At 41.9% G+C, this 22,799-nt stretch overlaps 1 protein-coding gene across 1 annotated transcript; it reads right to left on the bottom strand.

Annotated features, from left to right (window-relative positions):
• Positions 1 to 249: 249 nt before the first annotated feature.
• Positions 250 to 21,155, bottom strand: LOC132086191 (acetyl-coenzyme A thioesterase-like). Its single transcript, XM_059491667.1, is given in 16 exon segments — positions 250 to 592; positions 1,346 to 1,472; positions 2,889 to 3,017; positions 3,986 to 4,119; positions 5,914 to 6,003; positions 7,273 to 7,333; positions 7,692 to 7,747; positions 8,859 to 9,015; positions 9,631 to 9,750; positions 12,401 to 12,551; positions 13,065 to 13,076; positions 14,384 to 14,516; positions 16,496 to 16,597; positions 17,554 to 17,614; positions 20,557 to 20,626; positions 20,935 to 21,155. Coding segments are annotated over 16 exon segments (1,686 nt in total). The 5' UTR covers positions 21,032 to 21,155; the 3' UTR covers positions 250 to 406.
• Positions 21,156 to 22,799: the final 1,644 nt, after the last annotated feature.

The following is a 22,799-nucleotide window of genomic DNA, read 5'->3' as shown; positions in this document are numbered from 1 at the left end:
CTCTTCTTATTCTTTTTAGTATAGTTATAATGTATTATATATCATATATCAATAAATCTAGCCTTCTGATCATGAAACAAGATTCTCGTCCTTCTCTCACCCTGAAGATCTTCATCAGGTCGCTGTAATAACCAGTATTACTGGAGAAGTGCACCCTGACCTTCCCTCACATATTTTTCTTGCAGCAAAAAACAAATATGGGGAATTCAATTTTGTGGGGATATTTTATTTTATTTATTTGTACAGGTGATTATTTTTAATAAAATATTGCCAAACAATACAGTGGTTAGAGGTCATATTTTAGATTTCTTGGTGCTGCTGTGGAGACTGAGATAAGGGGTGTATGTTCATTTAGTAATAATCAAAGCACATTTTTAAAAGGGGAAGAGGACTGCAGGAATTTCAATCACAATTCCGTCAGACTGCTTGAATGTCCCTTCAGAACTCCTCGGATCCATCTCTCCATGTATTTCTCCTGTAAGAACCTGATACAGGCCAACGCAGTGTCTTCGACTGAGCTTGATGCGTCAGTAACCTTATCTGCAGTTAGGTAGGGCGTAATTCCTGATGGTAACCGAAGGAAGTAACAGACCTGTTTGTACAAAAGTAAATGAAACAAAAAAGCCTATGGATTGCAAGCTAGCCATTTTTTTGCAGAGCCTGGATGAGTACCATAGCTTTCATGGATGTGAATAGAAGCACACAGTGCTTGTGAAACTGAAGGCAATAATTTGCAAAAAGCATGCCTTTTTACAGCACCCCAGTGATCTCGTTTCCTCTCTGCTCCCAGACCCTCCAGCATCTGCAGGTAAATGTACAGAGCAGTGCAGCAAGAAACACTTGTGTATAACATATCAAATATGTCTGCTTTGTGAGCAAACCTGCTGCCCCAAAAAAGGAACTGCAGCCACCAAGCGCTGCTGGAAGTTTTCAGAAATGTGTTTTCTTAAATGGAAAAGTTTTAGCCTTCCCATGGCAAAGAAGATTGGCCATGGGTCCAGAGATGGGAATCAGATTGTGTGATTCCTGGCATATGAAAGTTCAAGCGATGAATTTAATTTGAACTAATTCCTTGGCCTCTGTAGTCAGTGGAAAGACAGACACACTGCCAGAGACCAGAGCAATGCACATCCTCTAGGGGTGTGTTTTAGAAGCCTGGAGGGGTAGGGGTTCAGGGCTCATTTCTAACAGTCAGATTGGCCAAAGCTGGGCAAGACAGACTCCACACACACACAGACTGAACTCCTTTTTTGGAGGTATTTGGCTGTTTCCTCTGCAGTCTCAGCTCAGGCGAGGTGACAGCCCCAGGGCAGGGGGCACAGCTGGGCCCTGCAGGGTTACTCACAGTGCAGGAGCTGGTGCTGGTGCTGTGAATCTGGAATCCAGAACAGAGGACTTGAGTCCTGGAGTACTCTGGGCGTGGGGGCATCGCCCTGTGGACCACTGACCTCACCGCCACCGTGTAGGGCTCCCTGCAGGGCGGGGACAAACATCACTGTCACCGTGATATTTTCTGAAAAATCCCTTCACCAGGATTTCTTCTCCTGGGAAGATGAGAAGCCTCAGTTTCTCCATGTTTTGCTCCTCTGGAATGTAGCTGGAGATTGTTTATCCAAACATGTGAATTGTTTTTAATTAATGACCAGTCACCATCAGCTGTGTCAGACTCTCTGAGTCAATCATGAGCTTTCATTATCATTCTTGTCTAGCCTTCTGATGTATCCTTTCTCTTTTTTTAGTATAGTTTTAGTATAGCATTTCCTTTAATATTATATTAATATTATAATTAATTATTATATTAATAATATAATATAATAAAATAATAAATCAGCCTTCTGAGAACATGGAGTCAATTCTCATCTCTCACCTCATCCTGGGGAGACCTCACAACACCACACATCACACCCTTCCTCTTGTTGAAAACGTTCATGGGAGTGACAACAACACATCTTTTTCACAGGAGGGCAGAGGAGCTCGGGTGTTTTGCACGATCCTGGTTCAAAGCTGGGCCCCTGCTGAGCCTCAGTGAGGCTTCACACAGAGCCCAGTGCAGGAGACCTCTGTGGCAGCCAGAGAACAATTCCCCACCTTTTCTTTTTAATTTACCCTGCTCTCCTCAGCTCATGTTTACATTCATCAGGGAACAACCCTTACCCAGAGGCTTCACAGTGTGGCCACAGTAAAGGTATCCAAACTCATTCAATCCCCTCATGGAGGGGGAAGGCAAGCACAATACAGAGTGCTGCCTTTTAGGGCTAACTGGAAGAATCACTGAATGTGAAAAAGAAACAGAATAGAGAAAGGTAAGATAGACCAAAACGTTCCATTTGCCCATGTTTCACTATGTAAGAACAAAAGGAGATCTAATAAAAATAATAAAACTTTAAAAAGCAGGATATGTTAAACTGAGCAAGGGACTCGGCAGAATTTACAGACACAATAAATGTGTGAGGTTTCAAGAAGTTCCTTGACTAAATAAAAACTCTGTACTCCCATTCCACGTAATTACAAAGTCACTTCAAACTAAGAACAAATAAACTCCCAGCTAGGTGCTTCAGCATACTGACATGCTCTCTGGGACATGAGTTTTTTTCTCCATTTGCCCTTTTGAAATTCTGGCCTATTTGCCCTCCTGGTAGACCACTCCCAAAGAGTCACTGTCAGGGAATCAATACTGTACTATGCTAAAAATTTGTGATGATCTGTATTTATTTCATTGCACCTTAACATTGCAAATCAAATCTGGCTGTACAAACTCAGGCATCAACCAAGGAATCTCACTCCTTAGAAAGTAAAATGCCCTTTTGTCACCCAGTGACAGATCAAGGTGACAGCATCCCAGACTGCGTCCCCAAAGTGCTCAGAGTTAAAATCAGAGCCATACTCACTGTGGCTGGAAGGGCTCCCTTTGGGATACCAGAATCACAAAGTCCTTGGGCTGGCGGCCTGCTGTGAGGCCAGAGATGAGGTGGTAAATCTTTTCCCTCTCATTCACATCCTGCAGGACCTCACATGACCTGTGAAGACATTTAGCACACACCTCAGGCCCTGTGTGTGCAACTGCAGCTCCTCCAACAAACTCAGTGCAAGCAGGCTCATCCTGACACTGGACCATTCATTTTCATGTTCCAGCAGCAAGGCGGAGAGAGTGAAACATTTAGGTTTTCTGCAACACCTCATCAGCAGGATTTCTTTAGGTTTTGTTTGTTACAAGCTGTAAATTCAGTAGAGTTTGTAGATTTTCAAATATCCCTGAAGTTCCACCCTCAGGTAAAAATCTTTCAGGATGGAATAACTAACTGAAAATGCTTCACCATATCAAATCAGTACAATTTCAATTCAACTGTCTCTAATCACTATTCTACACCATAAAAGGTAAATAAAAAACCCCAAACACCTTTTAGAGCCATTCCAAAACTTGTTTCAAATCATACAAACTTTCAAACATGTTATTTTTTGAAAATATGCATTTTGAAGGACCCCATTTCTTGATTTCTCACTTTGACTGTGAAATTGAGCATCAGTGTCTCCAACAGCACAAACATGAAGGAGTCCAGCTTTTCCCTAATTTTTAAAGCTAGCACGCACAATATATCCACCTCAGTTCTTACTTTAAACTTTTTCTTTTTTTTACTAGTTTTGGGTTTTTGTACAAAAACTTTTAACATACACCTGCCTAGGACTGGAGCAGTGCTTATTTAAGAAAAAGATGACCTCTGTCCTATCCCTTCCTTTGAATGACACAGAGCATTCAATTCTTTTGAAAAATACAGTGCACTCTGTATTTTGGAACCAGACTAAGCACAAACCAAATTTTACTTCTACACTAAAAAAACCCAAACCCCATATTTTGATTAATAAATGTTTGATGTCAAACTCTTACAACACTTTGTTCCTAACGGGGCAGGGTCTCACAGGAAGTGCCTGCGACAGAGGAGAGGAGAGGTCAGGGGGCTCAGAGCCCCAGACAAGGACAGGGTCTCACAGGAAGTGCTTGTCCCAGCTCGGGCAGAGCTTGAAATCAGACAGTAGAGAGGCGGCCGTGTGGGATGGGACCTTCACCTCCATCTCCACCTTAACTGACAGAGTATCACCCTCCTCGTGGGTAAAGACTTTTATCTGGGAAAAAAAAAGGCAGCATGTATTAAAAACAAAGAATTATTACTGTAAATGTTAAGATACATAAATGTTACATAGTTAGGACTTCAGGCAGATTTTCTCAGGAGTTCCTGGGAAATGCCACACCCTTTTGTCCAGGCAAATCAGCCACACCTTGGCTTAGCCCTCTTGCCCCTAGAGCAACCCCGCACTTCCCTTTCCAAAATATCCTTCTTTTTCTCCTTTGCTCTCTTCTGTGAAGCAGAGCACCCAGAACTAATGATACTCTGAATAACTACTTAAAATCACAGTTTTGCATCTCTCGTTCCCCACCTGTACTATCTTGCCTTGATTATTTTGGGTCTATTTCTATTCATAGGCCTAAACCCCAAAACAGAGAATTCAAAGGGAATAACCTGTACATCACAATGCACACACAAGAAGGGTTTGTCACCTCCCACAAACCTCATAAAATGGAAGAGGATGGGTACAACAGAGTGTTTAGAATTAGCGAATTTTACTCCCAAATTCATGTGCTTTATTGCCTCTCAAATCCTGAGAAGTTTAACAGATTTGCATTTCCAAGTGATGCAAAATTCATAAGGTTCATCATCACTTTTGAGGTTTTGTTGTTTTGGTTTTCTTTTTCTGCATCAAAAATGAGCAATGTTTTGTTTCTTCTGCATTTCCGCAACAACACAGATTTTGTATTTCTCTGGATTGTCCTATCTTGGAAGAGGAAATAAACCCCAACTTTTAATCCAGCAAGCACCTTTCTGAAGTAAAGTTTGGTGTAAAATTAAATGCTTAAGAGCTTTAAAAACCATCTACAGGAGGTCTGCATCAATATTCCTCTATGGCACAGAACAGAAATCATGTTGTTCTAGGAGTCTTCTAGACTTGAGAAATCACAAAAAAAAGCAAGAGGTGCAGCTGTCAAAACACCTCTCTGCTAAGTGAACATTGGCAAGGCTGGATTATCTCTGCACCCTTACAAGCCTTGTGGCTTTGTGTCAAAGACATGAAGAATGCCATTTTTTACCTTCAAAAACTGTCAAGTCAGCTTGGGGTCATTCCAGTTGCAGGGAAAAGGGAACAGATCTGCACTTTAGGATCATTCCCCCTTGTGCAGTCCCTCTCCAGACTTCTTGTACCTCCCCCTTTAGGTACTGGGAGGTGCTTCAAGGTCTCCCCAAAGCCTCCTCTTCCCCAGGAGGAACAACCCCAGTTGTTGTCTCTGCCTGTCTCCAGGAGCTATTTCAAGCTTGCTTTTCCTAGCTCTAAATACAAATACAGAGTTGCTTGCTGTTTATTTGGCACAGCAGTGTTTACTGAAATATTTAACCACTGGAACAACCTACACACAGCACTGGCAGCTTTGCCATCACTGGAATTCCTTATGATTTGTATCTGCCCTTACTTAAGTATCCTATTGTCTACATGCAAGAGTCACTAAACAATGTTCCATAGCCTGCAATGCACAGGAGGTCAGACTAAAATACTGAAAAAGTCATTTATTGTCCCAAAACACCTCTGGATTGACGTGATCTGGAAGTAAACTGCCAGTCACTAACCACATTTCAGAAACTCAGCCCTGGCAGATGCCAGATGTCTCTCCATTTTCTGGAAAACATGCACTGCAACAAGGTTAACACCCTGTTTTCCCTTGCCTTTCTCTTGCTTTTCCTAGCAGCGTCCTCCTCTGCTAGAACTGGTTTACACAGGTGTCCTCACTGATTTTGGGTTTATAACACCCCTTCACAAACAGGGAGGTGCTTTGCTTTCAGATTTCTGTAATTTCTTTTCGGCACTTACATTATCCTCAGTCTTGTCCAAGGCTATGTTCCACCTTGTTTTTTCTGCCATATGCGTCAGCGCAGCAATGTTTTTGTAATTCAAATACGCCTGAAACACAAGACACGTGTCTGTAAATGGAGGGGTAAGGGTACATTTCACTGAACATTGCAGAAATGAGGTGCTCTTTTTCCCCATCATTATGCTTCAACTGCAAACAAATTGTTTATTCTCCTTGTAAGTGAAAACACACTTCAGTAGTTTCTGAATTAAAACACTTCCAGTGGCTTCCTGATGCACTCACATGGCTGTTGGCAAAACAATCTTAATTAAAGGACAACAAAACACTATTTTCAGCTTCTCCAGTTATAAAGCTGTGAAGAACAACTTTGACCACCAGGGAGACAATACAGATAACCTCTCAGACCACTGAATTAATGGTTTTGTCCATCTTCCTCTTAAGCAATTAGAATCTACTCAAAAATTAACCTCTTCTTTGGTACCAAGCTGGGTCCATCTCGGCAATTGTTTTTCACAGCAGGCTCACAAGCAAAGAAAATGCAAATATAGCCATTCTTTGTGCTTGGCTACAGTGGATGGAGTTCTCATTTAACCACTCCATAAAGAGAATACAGCCTCAGAGTGTTTATGACAGGTTTTGATTTCACAGGAAATAAATCTTAACCAAGCGATTTTTATCATTGTGTGCATATTTACATTTGTTGCTCTGCAGAAAAAAAAAAAAAGGGAAAAGAAGCTGCTTTAGCTACAAAAACTGGACACTGAAACAGCATTTAATTTATTTATAAATCCACCTAAATTCATCATTCACTACAGGACATGGACACAGTCAGTGGCCCATCATGTCCAAACCAGAGACACTTGGTGCAGGAAATCTGGGAATGAAAATTATTTCCCCTATCTTTCCATTAAGCTATTCCAATGTTCATCTCTCTGGTGCTATCTCTCCCCCCACTTTTAGCACTTACTAAATGGTTTCCTCACTGCAATTTTTCAGACATTCTGTGGCTGGATAAAGACAAAAACCAAAACCCCAAACTACTTCCTCTACAGGAGAATTCAGCTTTATAACAGCTGGGGATACTGAGGGATAAATCTGCAGGAGACCTTAAGGGACCACTTGTATGCATGTGTTTTAAAGACTATTTTATATCCTTCTATTGAACTCACTCTTAGATCAGTAGTGAACCATCTACTCCCTCTTTTTAAAAGAGACATTTCACTGTGTTACACATCCATCCATTCCTCATGACTACCACAAAACTTCAGAGGGTCCACCTGTACTGCCACAGCCTGAACAGCTGCTTCACACACCCCAAAAGGTACACAAATACAGCTTTTTATGCCCCTACAGATTACCTGGTTTCTCGTCTCCCAGGCATCAGAGGGCTTGTCTCCTCTGGCAGCTAGGATGCATTTACTAAAACATAATTAAAAAGAGACACAGTAGCATAAACTGGTTCTTTACACGTCTGTGTATGCTAGGTAAAATCACTTTCTATAGGTTTAAGTGTCTTCTAAATACAGGTACTTTATCAAGTTTTGGTTTGCAATAACTGCTTTTTCTTTCCAAGAAAGACAGTGAAACACAATAACCTCCAGAGCAAAGTAGTTTTGAGACAAGAAGCCTCTAACAATTTCAGTGCCATTGAAACAAAATTATTTGCAAACGTATGCCATATAACAGTCATATATATGTTAAGGGGAGTTCAATTACTTTATTTAGAGGATTATGAAATTGTTTTCAAAATCAAGACCTGCCAGTGACCCAGCTATACCTGTTGAATAGAACTCTCCTCCTGGCAACAGCTCCATAGAATCTTCTCACATCATCCTGCAGGAAAAGTGAACCAGAGAGCAACAAATCTCATTATTTTAGAACAAAGCCTGAAAAAAGACAACTAAAAATTATTTATTCCAGATGGGCAAATGCCAGAGCAAAAATACAAGCAAATAAAGAGCAATTGTGCAATGGTCTTTCCACAAGCTAACCCAGAAAACTAGTGGTTTACTTTTTGCCTAAGCAATATTCTCTGAAATTTGAAAAAAACCAATGTGATAGAAGAGTTGTATTATTGCAGCATCCTCCAGGTGCTCTTTGGTCCTAAAGCAGTTGCAGCTGGGCAGTGCACCACACACATTCTGCTCTTTCTAAATGTGCCACCCACCAAATAAACTATTAACCTAATTTATCATCATCTGGTGTTCAAAGCACAAAGGGAAATTGTATTTTTCAAAGTCAGTTTCTCCTCTTGGACAGCCTGCAGTGGGCAGTAGTAAACTTAATGCCCCAGTGAGTACATAAGACACCTTCATTCGTCTAGTTCCCATCCTATAAAAAATAAAGTCTCTGATGTTAAAAAATAATTTCATTTCTGCCTACACTGGCTCTCTAAAATTCTTGTAACTGGAGCAGGAAGATTAGTGACAGGTGTTAACACAGCAAATAATTCAACAATAGCAGTCAAACTGCTTCAAGTGCTTCATGAACCACTTTCAGGGAAACATGAACTGAGATCTCCATGTCAAAGCAACTGGAAAGCCCACCCACATCATGGGATTTGATTCCCACAGACTTCTTTATTCACTCTATTTCTCACCTTTGTTAAGGGTTTATAAAAATAACTATTCACTGAATACTTATAAATTTCATCTACAGTCAGTGGAACTTGCATGAGACACAGACAAGTGGAAAAATCTCCAAACACATCAGATTCTTCTTCTCTGTGGTTCTCTCCATCAGCCACAGAATCTCTAGTCATGAGGATTCTCCATGGAGCCTCTCACTTTTGGAAGACTAAAGCTGACAATAACAAAGCTCGCACTCGAAGGCAAGCACTTCATTTGGAGCTTTTCTCTCCAGCAAGAAGATGCACTGCAGTGCCCCGCTTGGTCCTTGCTTCCCCAGCAAGGCTGTGGTGCCCACCCCACTGCTGAGAGCTCACCTGAGTAGTGGGCCTGACCCTGGGGAAGGTGAATGGCTCCCCTTTGTCATCCAAAGCAGAGAAAATGAGGAATGCACTGCAGATGTGCCGCGGGTGCGGGCAGTCCTGGGCCCACTCCTCACCGCTGAAAGCCTCCACATGGACACCAACCTCCACACTGCAAGGACAGTTTAAATAAATCATTGAGCTGCTGCCAGTGGTGCAGAATCAGCCCTGAGACATTCTGGAGAGGACTGCAGTACCTGCAGGTGTGCAGGAAGCCTGACTCAAATACCTTCTGTAGCATAGCAAATCAATTACTCAATCTGGACAGGCACACCTTTGAAATAAAATAAACGATGGCAGTAGCTAAATAGTGTCACCAAAAATAAGCATTAAATAGAATGCAGTCTGTCAATAAATGCCAAGATGGGAAGATCCTGGCAAGAAGCTGGAATCTTCTGAGGAGTCAGATCTCTGGGAGCAACTCAGCCCTTGAAAATCCCTGATTTTCAGAGGAATATTTATTGTCTGAATTTGCAGGAGTGGGATTTGGTGACAAATGATCTTTAAACTGAAAGTCAGAGAATAATTTCTTTAAAAAAACTTCCACTGATAAAAGTGAAACCAAAAAAAGGGCACATATAGGAAGTTACAGATACAGATACATGCCTCCAAGTCCCACCTGAAAAATAATTAATTGACTAATGAAAATCCTACTGATAAAACGTGAAACACACAGTGTAGGCTGGTGCTGGAGATGCCCAGGGAGACGAGAGATGAGGAGCCTTACCTGCTCTGGAAAGTGCTGTTGACACTGGCCTTGAACAGCAGGCGGTCATACTCAATGGACTGCCGCCAGAATGCGAACCTGTTAATTTCCTTTAGGAATGGCTGTGACCGACAGAGGCGGTTGAAACAGAAACACAGAGAGACAGACCGAAACACAGCTGTGCTAAAATCACAGCCAGCGTGACTGACCACAGAAACAGGGCTTGCAGGACCTGGAAGGTCACTAAATTACACTGATCTACTCCATGCTAGCATGGTCAGCTCCAAGAGCATGTAACTCGAGCTTCAACCATCATGACACCACTTGTGTCATGCTGTTACATTTCCAGCACGTTTTAGAAACACCAATTAATTCTCACTGCTTGAGACTGCCCTCTCTCAAAGCCAGACCATGAATCCCTTACCTACAGCGTAACTGCTTACCTCAGTTTCATTACTTTCTGCAGGACTGCATGGGGAGCAGGCCCCTGAGCAGTGTAAAAATGCCAGACCTTAAGGCCTTTAAACAATTAAAGAAAACCTGAACAGAAGGCTGAGCACCAGGGACAGTGTCCAAGCAATGCCATGTCAAGTTATCTAGTCTTAATATTAGTACTTTTTGCTTGGTTTTAGATGCTTTCTGCTAGTATGATATGAAATGAGAATTAAAAAACCCTCACATGGCTACCAGATGCAGTCTGAGTGAAAAGAATATTGTTTCCAAGCTCTCTGGAGCAGGCAAAAATCAGGTTTCTTCATCAGTTCTGCATGTATTCAAAGCCCCTCACTTTCTACTGGGAAGTCTGCGCATCACAGGAAGAGGGGACAATTTACAATATATTACATTTATTTTTAGCAACACACTGCTCTCAGTAAGGAGCCCACGTGCACATCTAGGATAGACTGTTCCATGGTGAGGTTTCCTAAATTTCAAAATACAGTTTTGTAGCACTTCTAGCTTTTAACTCAACTGCACTTTGAAAACTAACGTACCGGTATTTTTAAATGCACACAATTATCTGCAGCTAATTAACTGACTGGTACATCTCTTCAATAGTCTAATACATTGGAATTACTTTGTAATTAAATTAATTTGCTCCTCTGATTTAAAATGCTAAGCGTTGATTTTATTTACAATGTTCACTCTAAAGATGCAAACACAATAATGATGAGGAGAGGAACAAGCCAGAAATCAGGCTTAAATATTAATTTCTTTCCTGGAAAAGTACACCCTGAATGCTTTTATTGAAAATGTAAGGAATAAGAAAGTATCCATCAATTTCAAGCTAATATTACTAATATTCAAATGGTTTTATTGCTATCTGCACAATTTTATGTATTGACCAAAAAAAGGTGGTGGGGAAGTGAGAAGGAGAGTGAGTAACCTTTAAAATGCCCTTAGAATTTTATTTTTTCAGGCTTATCCCTCCTCTTCTGTTCCTCCATCACAGTTTGTGGCCATAGAAACTCTTACCTGGTGCCTTCAGAGGTAGGGTCTGAGTGGTCTCACAAAAGGTTCATAGTGAGAGTAGTTACTTCTCAAGAAAAAACTACAACATCTCTGCTTTCAACCAGCCTCTGACACCAGCTATTATTCCTGAAATTCTCAACATGAGTAATCATGTTTGACATTAATTAATTCAAAGAAAATTTGTCCAGTACTCCATTTGCTTATGTCTCCCTTCCTTTTTTAAATCTAAATGTGACTCCCACAAGGTAAAACTTATCAGATGAAAACAGGTAAATATTCTGAGTCATATTACGGCAAAAATCTGCAGCAGTCCCTTCAAGCCACTGGAATTGCACACGGGGGTAGGGTCAGTGCTCTCTGTTGTTACTAAAACAAGTTGTTTATCCAACCACTACAGAAAATCTGTTGTTATCAGTACAACCACTGGATACAAATCAAAACCACAGGAATAATGAATGGAGAAGTCATTTAATTATTAAAGATAAAAAGGGAAAACATATCTAACATCCCTGCAGTGAATTAGGTCACTCGGTATGCAAGGAGAATTCAGACTGAAACTTGAGTGCTGCTTACAAAGAAGTTTTGTGCAGTGTCCAGGAACAGGAAGGGAGACAAACAAGGGTTTGACTCCAGGGAAGAGGAATTAAGTGATTATGTGCCTGGGTCACACTGGCAGGCAGCGTCACAAAATATATTTTGTTCTCTTTACCTGAAGATGCCCGAGCTCTTTAAACTGCTAAAATTGTTGCAAGCCATAGGATGTGCAACTCAGAGGGACAGAAAGGTCAAGTGACTTGTTGAGGGTTATGCATCCATTCTGTGCACACACCAACAAAACAGAGCCTGTTTATGTGGATCCTTTTTCTCTGACTTATTTTTCTTCTGGCATCACGAGGATCTGCAGACTAAGTTCTGGCAGGCTGTTCATTTTTGGATGCCACTTGATGCAGGGTGAGCATTGGTTTGATCCTGGTTAAACAACTAACTTTGTTTCTAAAGCACTGCACCAAGCACAAGGAGAGCAGGTTTCTGTTCCTGTATCCAATGTTAGCTTTCTGCAAAGATTCCCAGAAAGGTAACACAGTCTCTTTTGCCTTAGGCTCTGTATGTGTAACAGAATAATGCCTGAGTCTCAGTGGCATGGCATGCTGTGGGAGATGGACCACTTAAATAGTTCAAAGGCCTCCTGTAATGTGAGGAGGAAGACAAGTCACAAAGGCCTGGGTCTGTATTCTTCATAAAATAAAGCCCTGTGAAACCTTTAACGTTAAAAGCACATCCACTTAGAATCACATGCAGAGACAATACTGTAGGAAAGTACCTTGCTGAGATGCTTGCCACCATCTGTATCCAATCCATTATCTGTCCAGCAGAGGTGTTCCCTTGATGGCTTGTGTGCGAAGGCAGGACAAGCTCCATGCTCTGGACATAGGTGTGCTCGGTTGAAATGGTCTGTTCATCTTTAGAAGGATCTGAAACAGAGCAGCAATGAATCAATGAATGCTTTCAGAACAAAGCACACCCAGTGAAGAGAGCAGCTTGTTCAGACTCAGCAAAAAGACGACAAACAGAAAGGCACAGAAGAGCCTTGTGGTTTGCAAGGGAAGCAATAAGAAGCTGAACGTTTTCTCCGTTCTCCCAGGAGCTGCTACTGCCAGCCCTCAGTGCATGCCCACATCCCTGTATCAGGGGCAGTTCTGTGTCATTTTTGTCAGGGGCAGTTCTGAGTCCCTGTGTCAGGACAGTTCTGTGTCCCTTTGTCAGGGGCAGGTCCTGCAGGGGAGCAGCAGCTGAAGCCCCAGCGTGTGCTGGCTTTCAGGGGCTGTCAGAGCAGTTCAGCACCAACTCAAATGTCTGTCAAAGACTCTGCACTGTGTGTGATGGGCACCTCTACAGGTGTGTTGAATTAAGACTAGAGCAGGACTTGATTATTTCACCTTCTTACAAATTTTTAATTGCCTGAGACAACACCTGCGTGAAATGACTGAAATGAGGATCTGAAACACCTTGTATTACCCGAACAATTCTGATGTCACTTTCAAGTGTTTAGCCTTGCAGCCTCACGCTAATCTCAATTCTTTTCGGTGGTGTTTCACAGGAAAAGATTTAGGCATGAGATTACATCAAGTAATTTTAAAAGTGCCTATCTGTGCTAGGAGCTGCTTGACCTGAATTGTACTTTTGACTTGTGGCATAATTAGCTAACTTTGTGATTATGTAAGTGTGTGGACACATATGACTAACTTGTACTTTGGACCTACTCAAGGTGTTCCCTAAGATCCACTCATCAAACAAACCTCACTTTCAGGGTATGATTTGTACATATGCTGCTCCCTAGCAGCCTTTACACACAATGTTCTCTCCTCTCTTCTCCCACTCTGCTTGTTCTGTCTCCTTAAGGAGGTGAATTAGTGCTACAATAATATTCTTCAAAGAAATTTCCAGGAAAGGCAGTGGAGACAAAACCCATCAACCTCTGATTTGTCACTCAGGTTATTAAACTGCAACCCTGTGAGACAGTTACCATGAAGACAAATAGCTTGTTTTCTTGTACCAAACATGACTCTTCAGTTCTACGAAGTCTTACTAAATTGTTAAGGTTAGATCTTTGTTTATAACAGGTTTAATCTCTCCTCAGTAAAACCACACAATGCCTGTTATTTATACATGGAGCTACAGCTCAGATTTTCCAAATACCAGCATATTTTCCTAACTGCTCCGAGTAATTTCTTTTGTGAGGGAACACAACAACTTACAAGCACAACTTTCTTTAAGAACAGAAATTACTACCATAAATAACGAGGAACCTGTTTCTTTATTCAGTTCTTCTAACTTTTTTACCTGTTTTGACCTCCACATAATAAAACTTCTGCTTGTTGGGAATCATCTCAGGGCATAAACATAGTTCTTACTTTCCTTTCTGGCAAAGACATGGCCATAAGCCTGAATGAATGTCATGCTTCTGTCTACATCACAACTAGTGTCACAGAAGTTTATTTACTGCTGTAAACCTGTGAAACCTCACACACAGAACCACATGAAGATCTGCATTTCACATCTATTTAATGCACACCTGGCCTTCAACCCTGTGTTTTTACATCTGGAATTTCTGAGAGACAAAGAAATACCACTCTGTTAGAGTAACTGCCTAACACACCTCTGGCACCTCTACCCACAAATCTGGCACAGACTTTTCTACCTGACACCACAACCCCAAGGAGATGTTTTGCCTGCTTTTTTCCTTCCTTCCTTCCAGCTGCTCATAAGTGTTTGTTCCACCTTCTGTGCTGAGTAGAAAACTCACCTTCCTTACTGCTCTCCTGCATCAGCTTCTGAAAGACCTCGAAATAGCCCGTACGGATTATGCTCCTCTCCAGAGCCAGGAAGTACTCCAGGTGGTCTTCTGGAGACTGAAGCTCTATGGGTTTTAACTCAATCTGTGCAAATGGAGAGGAAAAAAATACAACAATTCTGAATGTCACAATCGTAACAAAGTGCACTTTGAACTTTAAATGGCATCAGCATTTTCTACAGCTTTTTCCTATCAGCTGTCCAAGATGACAAGTTTAATAATACAACTAACATGGGGTATAAAGTTCAAGAGATTCTGCATTATCCTTTCAGAATCATTCATTAAAACTCAATGACAAAGTGCTTTTAGCTTCTAAATACAAACATCCATGACAGCACACAGTGTTGAAGACAGTTCTCATTTAAGAAAAAAAACAAGAAATAAAAAAGACAGGAAAAGATGAACTTAATATGAAGGTTTGAGGATAGAATTTTTGAACCAGAAAATAAATACAGTTGCACTGGTCAGTGGTGTCAGTGCAAATTCCTGTGTATTTCAGTTCAATGACAAACTGCATCCAAAGCAAATGTAGTAATTTAAAGAAAATTACTCCATGTGGATAATTACACCACAGGTGACACTGAACAATCACTTGTGAGATTTGTCTAGAAGGCCTAGCCTCAGAAGCATTAAAATAATGCACAAAGCAGTGCACCACAGACAAATTCAACATTTTGTGTCTTGCAGTGCAGCCACTAATGTTTCTCAGCCTTCGACTCTTCCCCCTAACCCTCTTCCAGATTCATTGTCTCCTTTCCAGTCCTTTTCAAGAGCTTCCTAGATTTTCCCATGTGGCCCAGTTAAAATATTAAGATGGTGGTTATATTGACATTCTCTCTGTTCAACCTTAGAAACAGTTGTTTAGAAAAGTGGATTTGAAAAAAATATTCTTCAATGTCTCTGAGATTTTAGTTTGTCATGGAATTTGAACTGAACTCTCAAACTCCCTCTGGGACATTCCTGTCTTAAGCCTAATCTTAGTTAATCATCACCAATTTAATCCTGAATTAATGTCCCCAGAAATTTGGGCAAAAGGTGAACAGGTTTATGTTATGAGTATGATATCAAAGTAGGAACAAACAATTCTTACTTGATAATATTTTAGTGCTATCAGAAATTTAGCCATTAGCCTTTCAGAGACAAGAGCTGGGCTTTAGTTTTAGCAAAACTGCTCCAGTCTGTTTCTTTTCCAAACTGTGGCACATCCTCACAGAAGAGAGAGCAGTAGTGATTGGATGTATTAATTGCTCATGGGATGACTCTGCCAATCTCCAGTGGATGTTTATGACAGCCAGATGTGCTGTCATAACACATGCAGTCAGACAGGAAAGTCAGATCCATGATGTCACATTCAAGAAAGCAGAATTTTAAATGCAAAGGGAGTTTTTTTTTTAGGAGAGTCTGAGGAGTGTCTGGCCTTCCCTACAAGAAAATTCTAAAAAGATTGTGCCTGTCTGGCACAGTGATGTGAAGGCCAGTGGTACCATAACTGATTTCCAAACACTGGGGAGAAGAAACAACCCTGGTGTGAAAACCAATCAACATAAATGGCAAAGAACCAATTTAGATTGGAAGTGAGCTTAAAAATAATGTCTTCTGTCTGAACAACCTCCCCAAGAGGGGAAGTAAAAGATAAAAGAGCCCACTCTGCAATCAACTTCTGAAAAGGAGAGAGACTCACAAGGATCTCCCTTTCACAGCTTGCCTCCGTCAATACTGCAGGCCTCAAAGACCTCACTTCTATAATGAACAAATGTGCAAAAGGAGATGGAAATAGAAATGGAAACAATAACAATAAAATAATAATAATAATAATAATAATAATAATAATAATAATAGTAGTAGTAGTAGTAGTAATGACAGCAGCAACAACAACCTAACCATTTCAGAGAAACAAATTAGAAATAAACCCCCAGACTCTATCTCAAAAAGTCTGAACTTAATGCTTTTTTCCTATCACTGATCAGAATAAACAGTGCTTCTGCTGTGTTACACGACCAGAAAAGGTGGGTTATTTCACAGAAACTCAGTCACTCCAAGCTTAGGAGAAAGCAGGAAAAATACCTTTTCAGCACCAACTGGTTTGGTCTCATATGTTGCATATGCCACACTCACAATCTTTTCATCATTCGTTACAACATCCTCTACTGTCACCTCTATGCCAACCTATGAGGAAGAAGGTGGTGGAAGAAGGAGACAAAAGAAGTATTTACATCATAGTCAACTGATTTGAGACAGTACGGTGCAGTTTTTATCAGTCCCTTACACCTAAAGCATAAAGGTAAAAAACCTGCTCTAATCACTAATACATATCTGGTGATCACAATATTCGGTCAACTCTGAAAGGTTTTTTAGTACCACAACTTTTATGTTTGTTTAGCATCACTTGTGGGGTAAAATTACAAAACCAGGAAAGACGCTTAAACGTAGTTTTATGGATATTATCTTCCATTTTCTTCTGTGGCATTCAGAGCCCCCATCTGAATGAGTTTCTAAGGTCTGTACGTGCAAAAAAAGTGTGTTTAGGGGTGCAAAGCAAAATGAAACGCATGTGAAACACTGGATTCGAACCTGTGGCATAGGCCTGACACACACCAAAATTCTGATTTTTTTCTAATTTTTAGAAACTTTTGGAATACATTACCTGTGAGATGCATCACTCCCATTCATAACGATGGGATTTGGACACAGGCACAATGCACAAAAAGCACCCCCAAAGTTCAGTTCTGATTTGAAGTGATCAGGCAAGGCATTGCATACTGCCTGCAGTATGAAGATTAAGATCATGTGTACACCTGAGATGTGTACATTTGTTTCAAAAGTTTCAAAAATGCTTTGAACTTCACCTATTCTGTGGATCTGGCCTGGACCACACCACCTCTCCCATCCTACCCACTACACCTGCCAAAGGCTTCAATTCTTTGGGGCCCAGCTGCTACTCTGACATGGATTATTTAACAGGAAACACACAACTGTAGCACTCTGAAAGCAGTGCCATTAGGCAGTGTTACTGTTCAGATATCTGGAGCAAATAAACCTGGAGCCACGCTGTGCTCCTCTGCTGCTCCCACCTCTGCTCTATTCCTTCAATATCTTTAGAAAAAAGAGTGCTGATCTCTTACCTCCACACAGGCTTCGACTTATATGTTCACCTTTGCTCTGATGGCAAGAATTTCTCCAACCCTGTTAAGAAGAGTAAGACCTTATAGCAGGCAAACATGAAGCTTTATAAGGGCTTGAGTTTGCCTCTCTGTGTACTCCTAAAAGTGGTGAAGAACATCTCATTAATCAGTCTGTGTCTTCCACGCTGCACTGAGAATTCACTGAAAAAAAGTGAATTTTTCACTGTTCAATTCAACACTGTTATTCTCCAGTCAGACTTGGTCAATAAAATTAGAGCCACTGCACAACCTTAATGGCAACATTGCTTCTCTCTGCTGGTGTCTGAATGGCAGCAGGTGTGCTCAGGTACACCCAGGAGTTCTGGCTTTACTCACAAGCACATCCTGCAGAAATCACGGAGTACATACAGCTGCAGGAGTACTCAGATACACTCCACAAGCACCTCTGGCACACAGGTGTGTGCACATGAGTAGATAACTCCAGGGAAAAAGCGCTCTTGGATGGGGAAAGAATTCATGTTCCAAGTCTTGGCCAAGAACAGGACTGCTTGTCCCTTCTGTGCTAACCTCATCCCTCTGAAAACCACTCTTCCCCATTTACCTACACAAACAACTAAACAGAATTTTTACTTTATTATCTAGTAAAAATTCTTGAGATTATGGAGTACTAGACAATTATCTAATGTGATTTCATTATATTATATATTATTTTACTATATTTTAATTTTTTATTATATTATTTATTTTATTATTTGGTACCTTTTAAATTCTCCTTATTATGTCATCAAAACAAATTTAAATGAGGAGGTATTTTCTTTCCTTCTGGAATTCCTAAAGCACCTGCTCCATGTTGCAAAGAGGAGCAAACCTTGTTTCCAAATTAGTAATAATAATAATAATAGTAGTAGTAGTAGTAGTAGTCGTTGCTTACTAATTTAAATGAATCAAGCTGGGACATTTAAAGGTAAAGGCTTACTTAAATTGCTTATTCCACTGCAGAAGTAGGATGGGAAATGGGAAATGGGAAACAGGAAACCTGCTCTTCCAGAGGACCTGACAGGAACAACAAACTAGACAGCAATTTTCTTTTTCTTGTTCTCACCCAAGAAACCCAAGGTGGAATCCTTTGGGTGCATAGGGCAGGGGAAATGGTCAGTGCAAAGAACCAAGGCCAGCTGCAGGTGCACAGCCCTCATTAGCTTCTGCAGAAGATGCTCAGAAGCAGTTTTTGCATTATTTATTGCAAAGAAAAAGCACAACTCTTAAGGCAATTGTTCCCAACTGCACAGCTAAGGGAGCCACCAGCTCCCTCCCAGATAGGAGAGTGGTCAAAGCTACAGATTTGCAGGGGCAGAAGTCACACAACACCACACTTCCACTTAAAACTATCAGAAATTTGTCAGAATGAAGTGACTATCATTCACAGACAGAAGACTAACAACATTTAAATAAATGCAATTTAAAATCAGATGTATCAATTTAAAATCAGCAGTTCAGTAATACACTGAACTGCTGTGTATTACAGGAGAATGGAGAGGTTATCATGGTAATAAGTTTTGAACTATATAGATGTGTGACAATTTCTCTTTACATAATAAACACAGAAGACTTAATCCCTGCAGAATATTTAGTCACCTGGCTTAGGTAAATAAACCTTCCAGTAAGCCACTTACTTAAACTATTTTATTAATTTACCAGAGAGAGAAGCAAGAGCTCTTTTATTTATGCAAGATGTTTGTATAATGAACTAGATGTGGCAAAATTTAGGAAATTGCACAGTAAACTACATGAAGGATGTTAGGGATGACCTGGCAGAGAAAAATAATTTCTTAAATAATTTCTTTCACAGTTACAAGATTGGTACCTGAAATTCTTATTACAAATGGAACATTGGTATTACAAGTGAGAGAAGAAATAGAAATATTCAGAAACAAATTTGGAAGGAAAAGTATTTTCATCATATTCCAGAAGCTCTGTTCTGCTGTCATGAAACAAGACAGAAAAGTGCTCTGAAATTACTAACTTTGAACTATTATACCTGAAAGGGAAACATTACCCTAACTTTGATTAGTTTTCACAAACAGGATTTTCTCCTAAGGACAAAATTAAAAACACAGAGCAAATCAAGACAAGACAAACACTTCAATATTGTGAAACAGACCAAGAAATTCTCTTTTGAGTTCCAGATTTGGTATGATCACGTTCTCTTCTTTGTCACTGGCTTTAGTTCTTACTCTAATGGGCACTGCCCTAACAGTCTCAAGTCTGAGTGGATGCTTATTTTACACTTATGAACAGTTTTTAACTGCCATCAGCCAGCGTTGCTGTTTTCACAGCCACAAAAACTGCATGTGCACTGTCCCCTGCAACCAAGCCTATCCTATCTAACCTCTCCTTAATTCCTAGATTGCCCTGTGTGAAACCACACTAAACCCAGAAAGTAATGGCTTTAGCTTTCTGTAATGGTATGGGTTAGGAATAAAGGGCCTATTTCCTCTTACAGTGTCTTTTATCCCACTGAAAACCATGAGAAATGGTAAAACAAGTTCAGTCCTCTGTTATTTGTAGACTCAGTTAATTCAGTGCTCAGTGAATGTAAAACATTTATCTTTTTTATAAAATAGCTGAAAGAGACAGATGTTAAGAAGTGAACCGAAAGAGACCTTGCAGCAATAAAAACACTGATAACAGTAAGTTTTATAGGTAGTATTGCTTATTTAACAGAGATAAGCAGAACTGATAAGCCGGAGCCAGATGCTATCAGTTTCTCACCAGGCATCCCAACTGCCAAGTGAAGTTAACAAGAGTTTATTTCTGCCCTGTGAGATGGATCTGCTCTCTGCATGGGTCAGGTTACAGGTAGAAAAGAGCAGTTTTGAGACTCAGCCCTGTGGTTGTGTAAGTCCACGGGTCTGCTGTCTCCCATTTTATAATGCCTCATTTTATCTGCCAAATAAGAGCCTGCAGAAGGGAAACATCTGAGTGTTGTCAGCTGGTTTGTACCTGGCAGTCTCTCCGAACACAATTTCATCCATGGACTGTGTCCTGCAGGGCACACCAGCATATTTCTCAGCTTCAAAAGAGACACAAGGACACAGTTACCACCCTGCAGGCAGCCACTCACCCCTGCGCTGGTGCCTGACAGGCAGGCACCAGGTCCCTCTTCCTGTGAGGGACCAATGCAACTCTGCAATGAGACCCTTAGGAAAAAACAGAAGCTAAATAAGATTAAAGTTTACATTTTTTGTAATGATTCTGTTGTAAAGGGTGTTTGTATTTATGGGTAACATCAGGAGATGAGACTAGATGATAGTGACTAACTTACTCAGTTAGAAAACTCTCATCGAAGGTCTTTTTCTAAAAATGAACTCCCAGACGTACCTGCGAGACAGGCAGCGGCATCGATCCATCGCAATAGTGTCCCCGAGTCCAGGTCCCCATGGGGGCCGGCATGGGACGGCAGCACGGTCCGGTACATGCATACAGCCCAGCGGGGGCTCCGCCCGCGCCGCCTCAGACGTGGGAGGGAACCCGCGCGCACGGCGGCCGCGGCGCCGCGAGGTGGGAGGGACTCGCCGCGCGCCGCGCCGCGCGCGCCGCGGCGGGAAGGAGGGAGGGAGCCAGTTCTCCGGAGTGGGGAGGAGGAAGCGGCTCGGAAACTCCGGCCAGCTGAAAACCGCAGCCGTCGCAGCATGGAGACAACTCCCGCAATTCTCTGGAAAGAGGAGGGATCGGCCCGCGCTGCCGCGGCCTGGGTGCTGAGGGGAGGAAGGGGTCTGGGGCGGAGGGATGAGAGTAAGGGGGTGTCCTAAATTACTCTAAATCACCCCAATTTCCCCCAAAATTACTCCAAAATTGCCCAAAATCACCCTAGAATCACCTAAAACCCCCAAAATACCCAAATTCACCCAAAATAGCCTTAAATCAACTGAAAATCACACAGAAATCACTCTTAAATCACTGAAAATGGGCCCAAACCATCTGAAATATCAATATCACCCCTCAAAATTCCCAAATCCCCCAAAATCCCCCCCTCCCCAAAATCCTCCAAGGACCCCTTGGGATTCTCCAGTCTTCCCTGGGACCCCCCAAAATTGCCCCCACATCCCCCAAAGCCCCCTTAAATCCCCCAATGACCCTAAAAATCCCCAACATTTCTCCTAAATCATTCAAAATCCCCCAAATGTCTTCAGGACCCCCCAGAATTGCCTCAAATCCCCCCAGGACCCTCATGGTGTCCTAAAAAATCCCCAAAATCTTCATGGGACCCCCCAAAATCTCCCAAATACCCCCAGGACTCCCCTAAATTTCCCCAGGACCCCCTTAGGACCCCCCAAACTCCTTTGGGAGCCCCCAAAATTCCCTTAAAATCCTCCTAAATCCACCTAAAATTCCCCAATCCCCCCAAAAATCCTTCCAAAACCCCCCAGGACTCCTCAAAATGCCCCAAAATCACCTCTAGACCTCTTTGAGACCCCTCAAAATCCCCTCAAATCCCTGCAGGACCCCCCAAAAATTCCCCAGGATACCCCTAGGATACCCCAAAATTTCCCAACCCCCCCCCCCCCCCCACCAAATCCTACCAGGATGCCCCAACAATCCCCAAACCACCCCCCTCCCCAAAATCCCCCCTAATTCCCCTCAGGACCCCCCAAACTGCTTTGGGAACCACCAGTCTCCTTTGGGACTGCCCAAAATTCCCAAAATCCCTCCAAAATCCCCCAAAATTTCCCTCAAAATCTCCCCTAAAATCCCCTCAAATCCTCCCCAAAATCCCCCCAAAATCCACGGAGGAGCCCCCAAAAGTCCCCCAGGACCTCTCAGGGATTCCCTAAAATCCCCAAATCCCCCCAAAAATTCCCCAAATGCCTCCCAGATCTCCCCAGAATCTCCCCCAAAATCCTCAAATGCCCCTAAATCCCCCCAAAAATCCCTGGAGGACCCCCCTAAATCCACCTAGGACCCCCCAAAAATCCCCAGGACCTCCCTGAGCCCCCCCAAAATTCTCCAAATCCCCCCAAAATGACCCCAGGGAGCTCTTGGGACACCCCCAGATCCCTGAGAGCCCCCAAAATCTTCCCTAAATGTCTCAAACCCCCCCTAGAATGACCCCAGGACCCCCAAAATCTCCCAAATAACCCAAAATCCCCCCAAAATTCCCACTGCCACCTGTAGGAATCTTTTTTCAGCAGAAGCTGGGGAATATTCTTCCCCGTTGCGGGTCCTCTTCCAGACTGTGCTGGCTG

This window comes from Ammospiza nelsoni, chromosome W, assembly GCF_027579445.1.
Source record: "Ammospiza nelsoni isolate bAmmNel1 chromosome W, bAmmNel1.pri, whole genome shotgun sequence".
NCBI classification, from domain to species: Eukaryota; Metazoa; Chordata; class Aves; order Passeriformes; family Passerellidae; genus Ammospiza; species Ammospiza nelsoni.
Note: the sequence above shows the minus strand (reverse complement) of the source record. Positions and strands in the feature narration are given on the sequence as shown.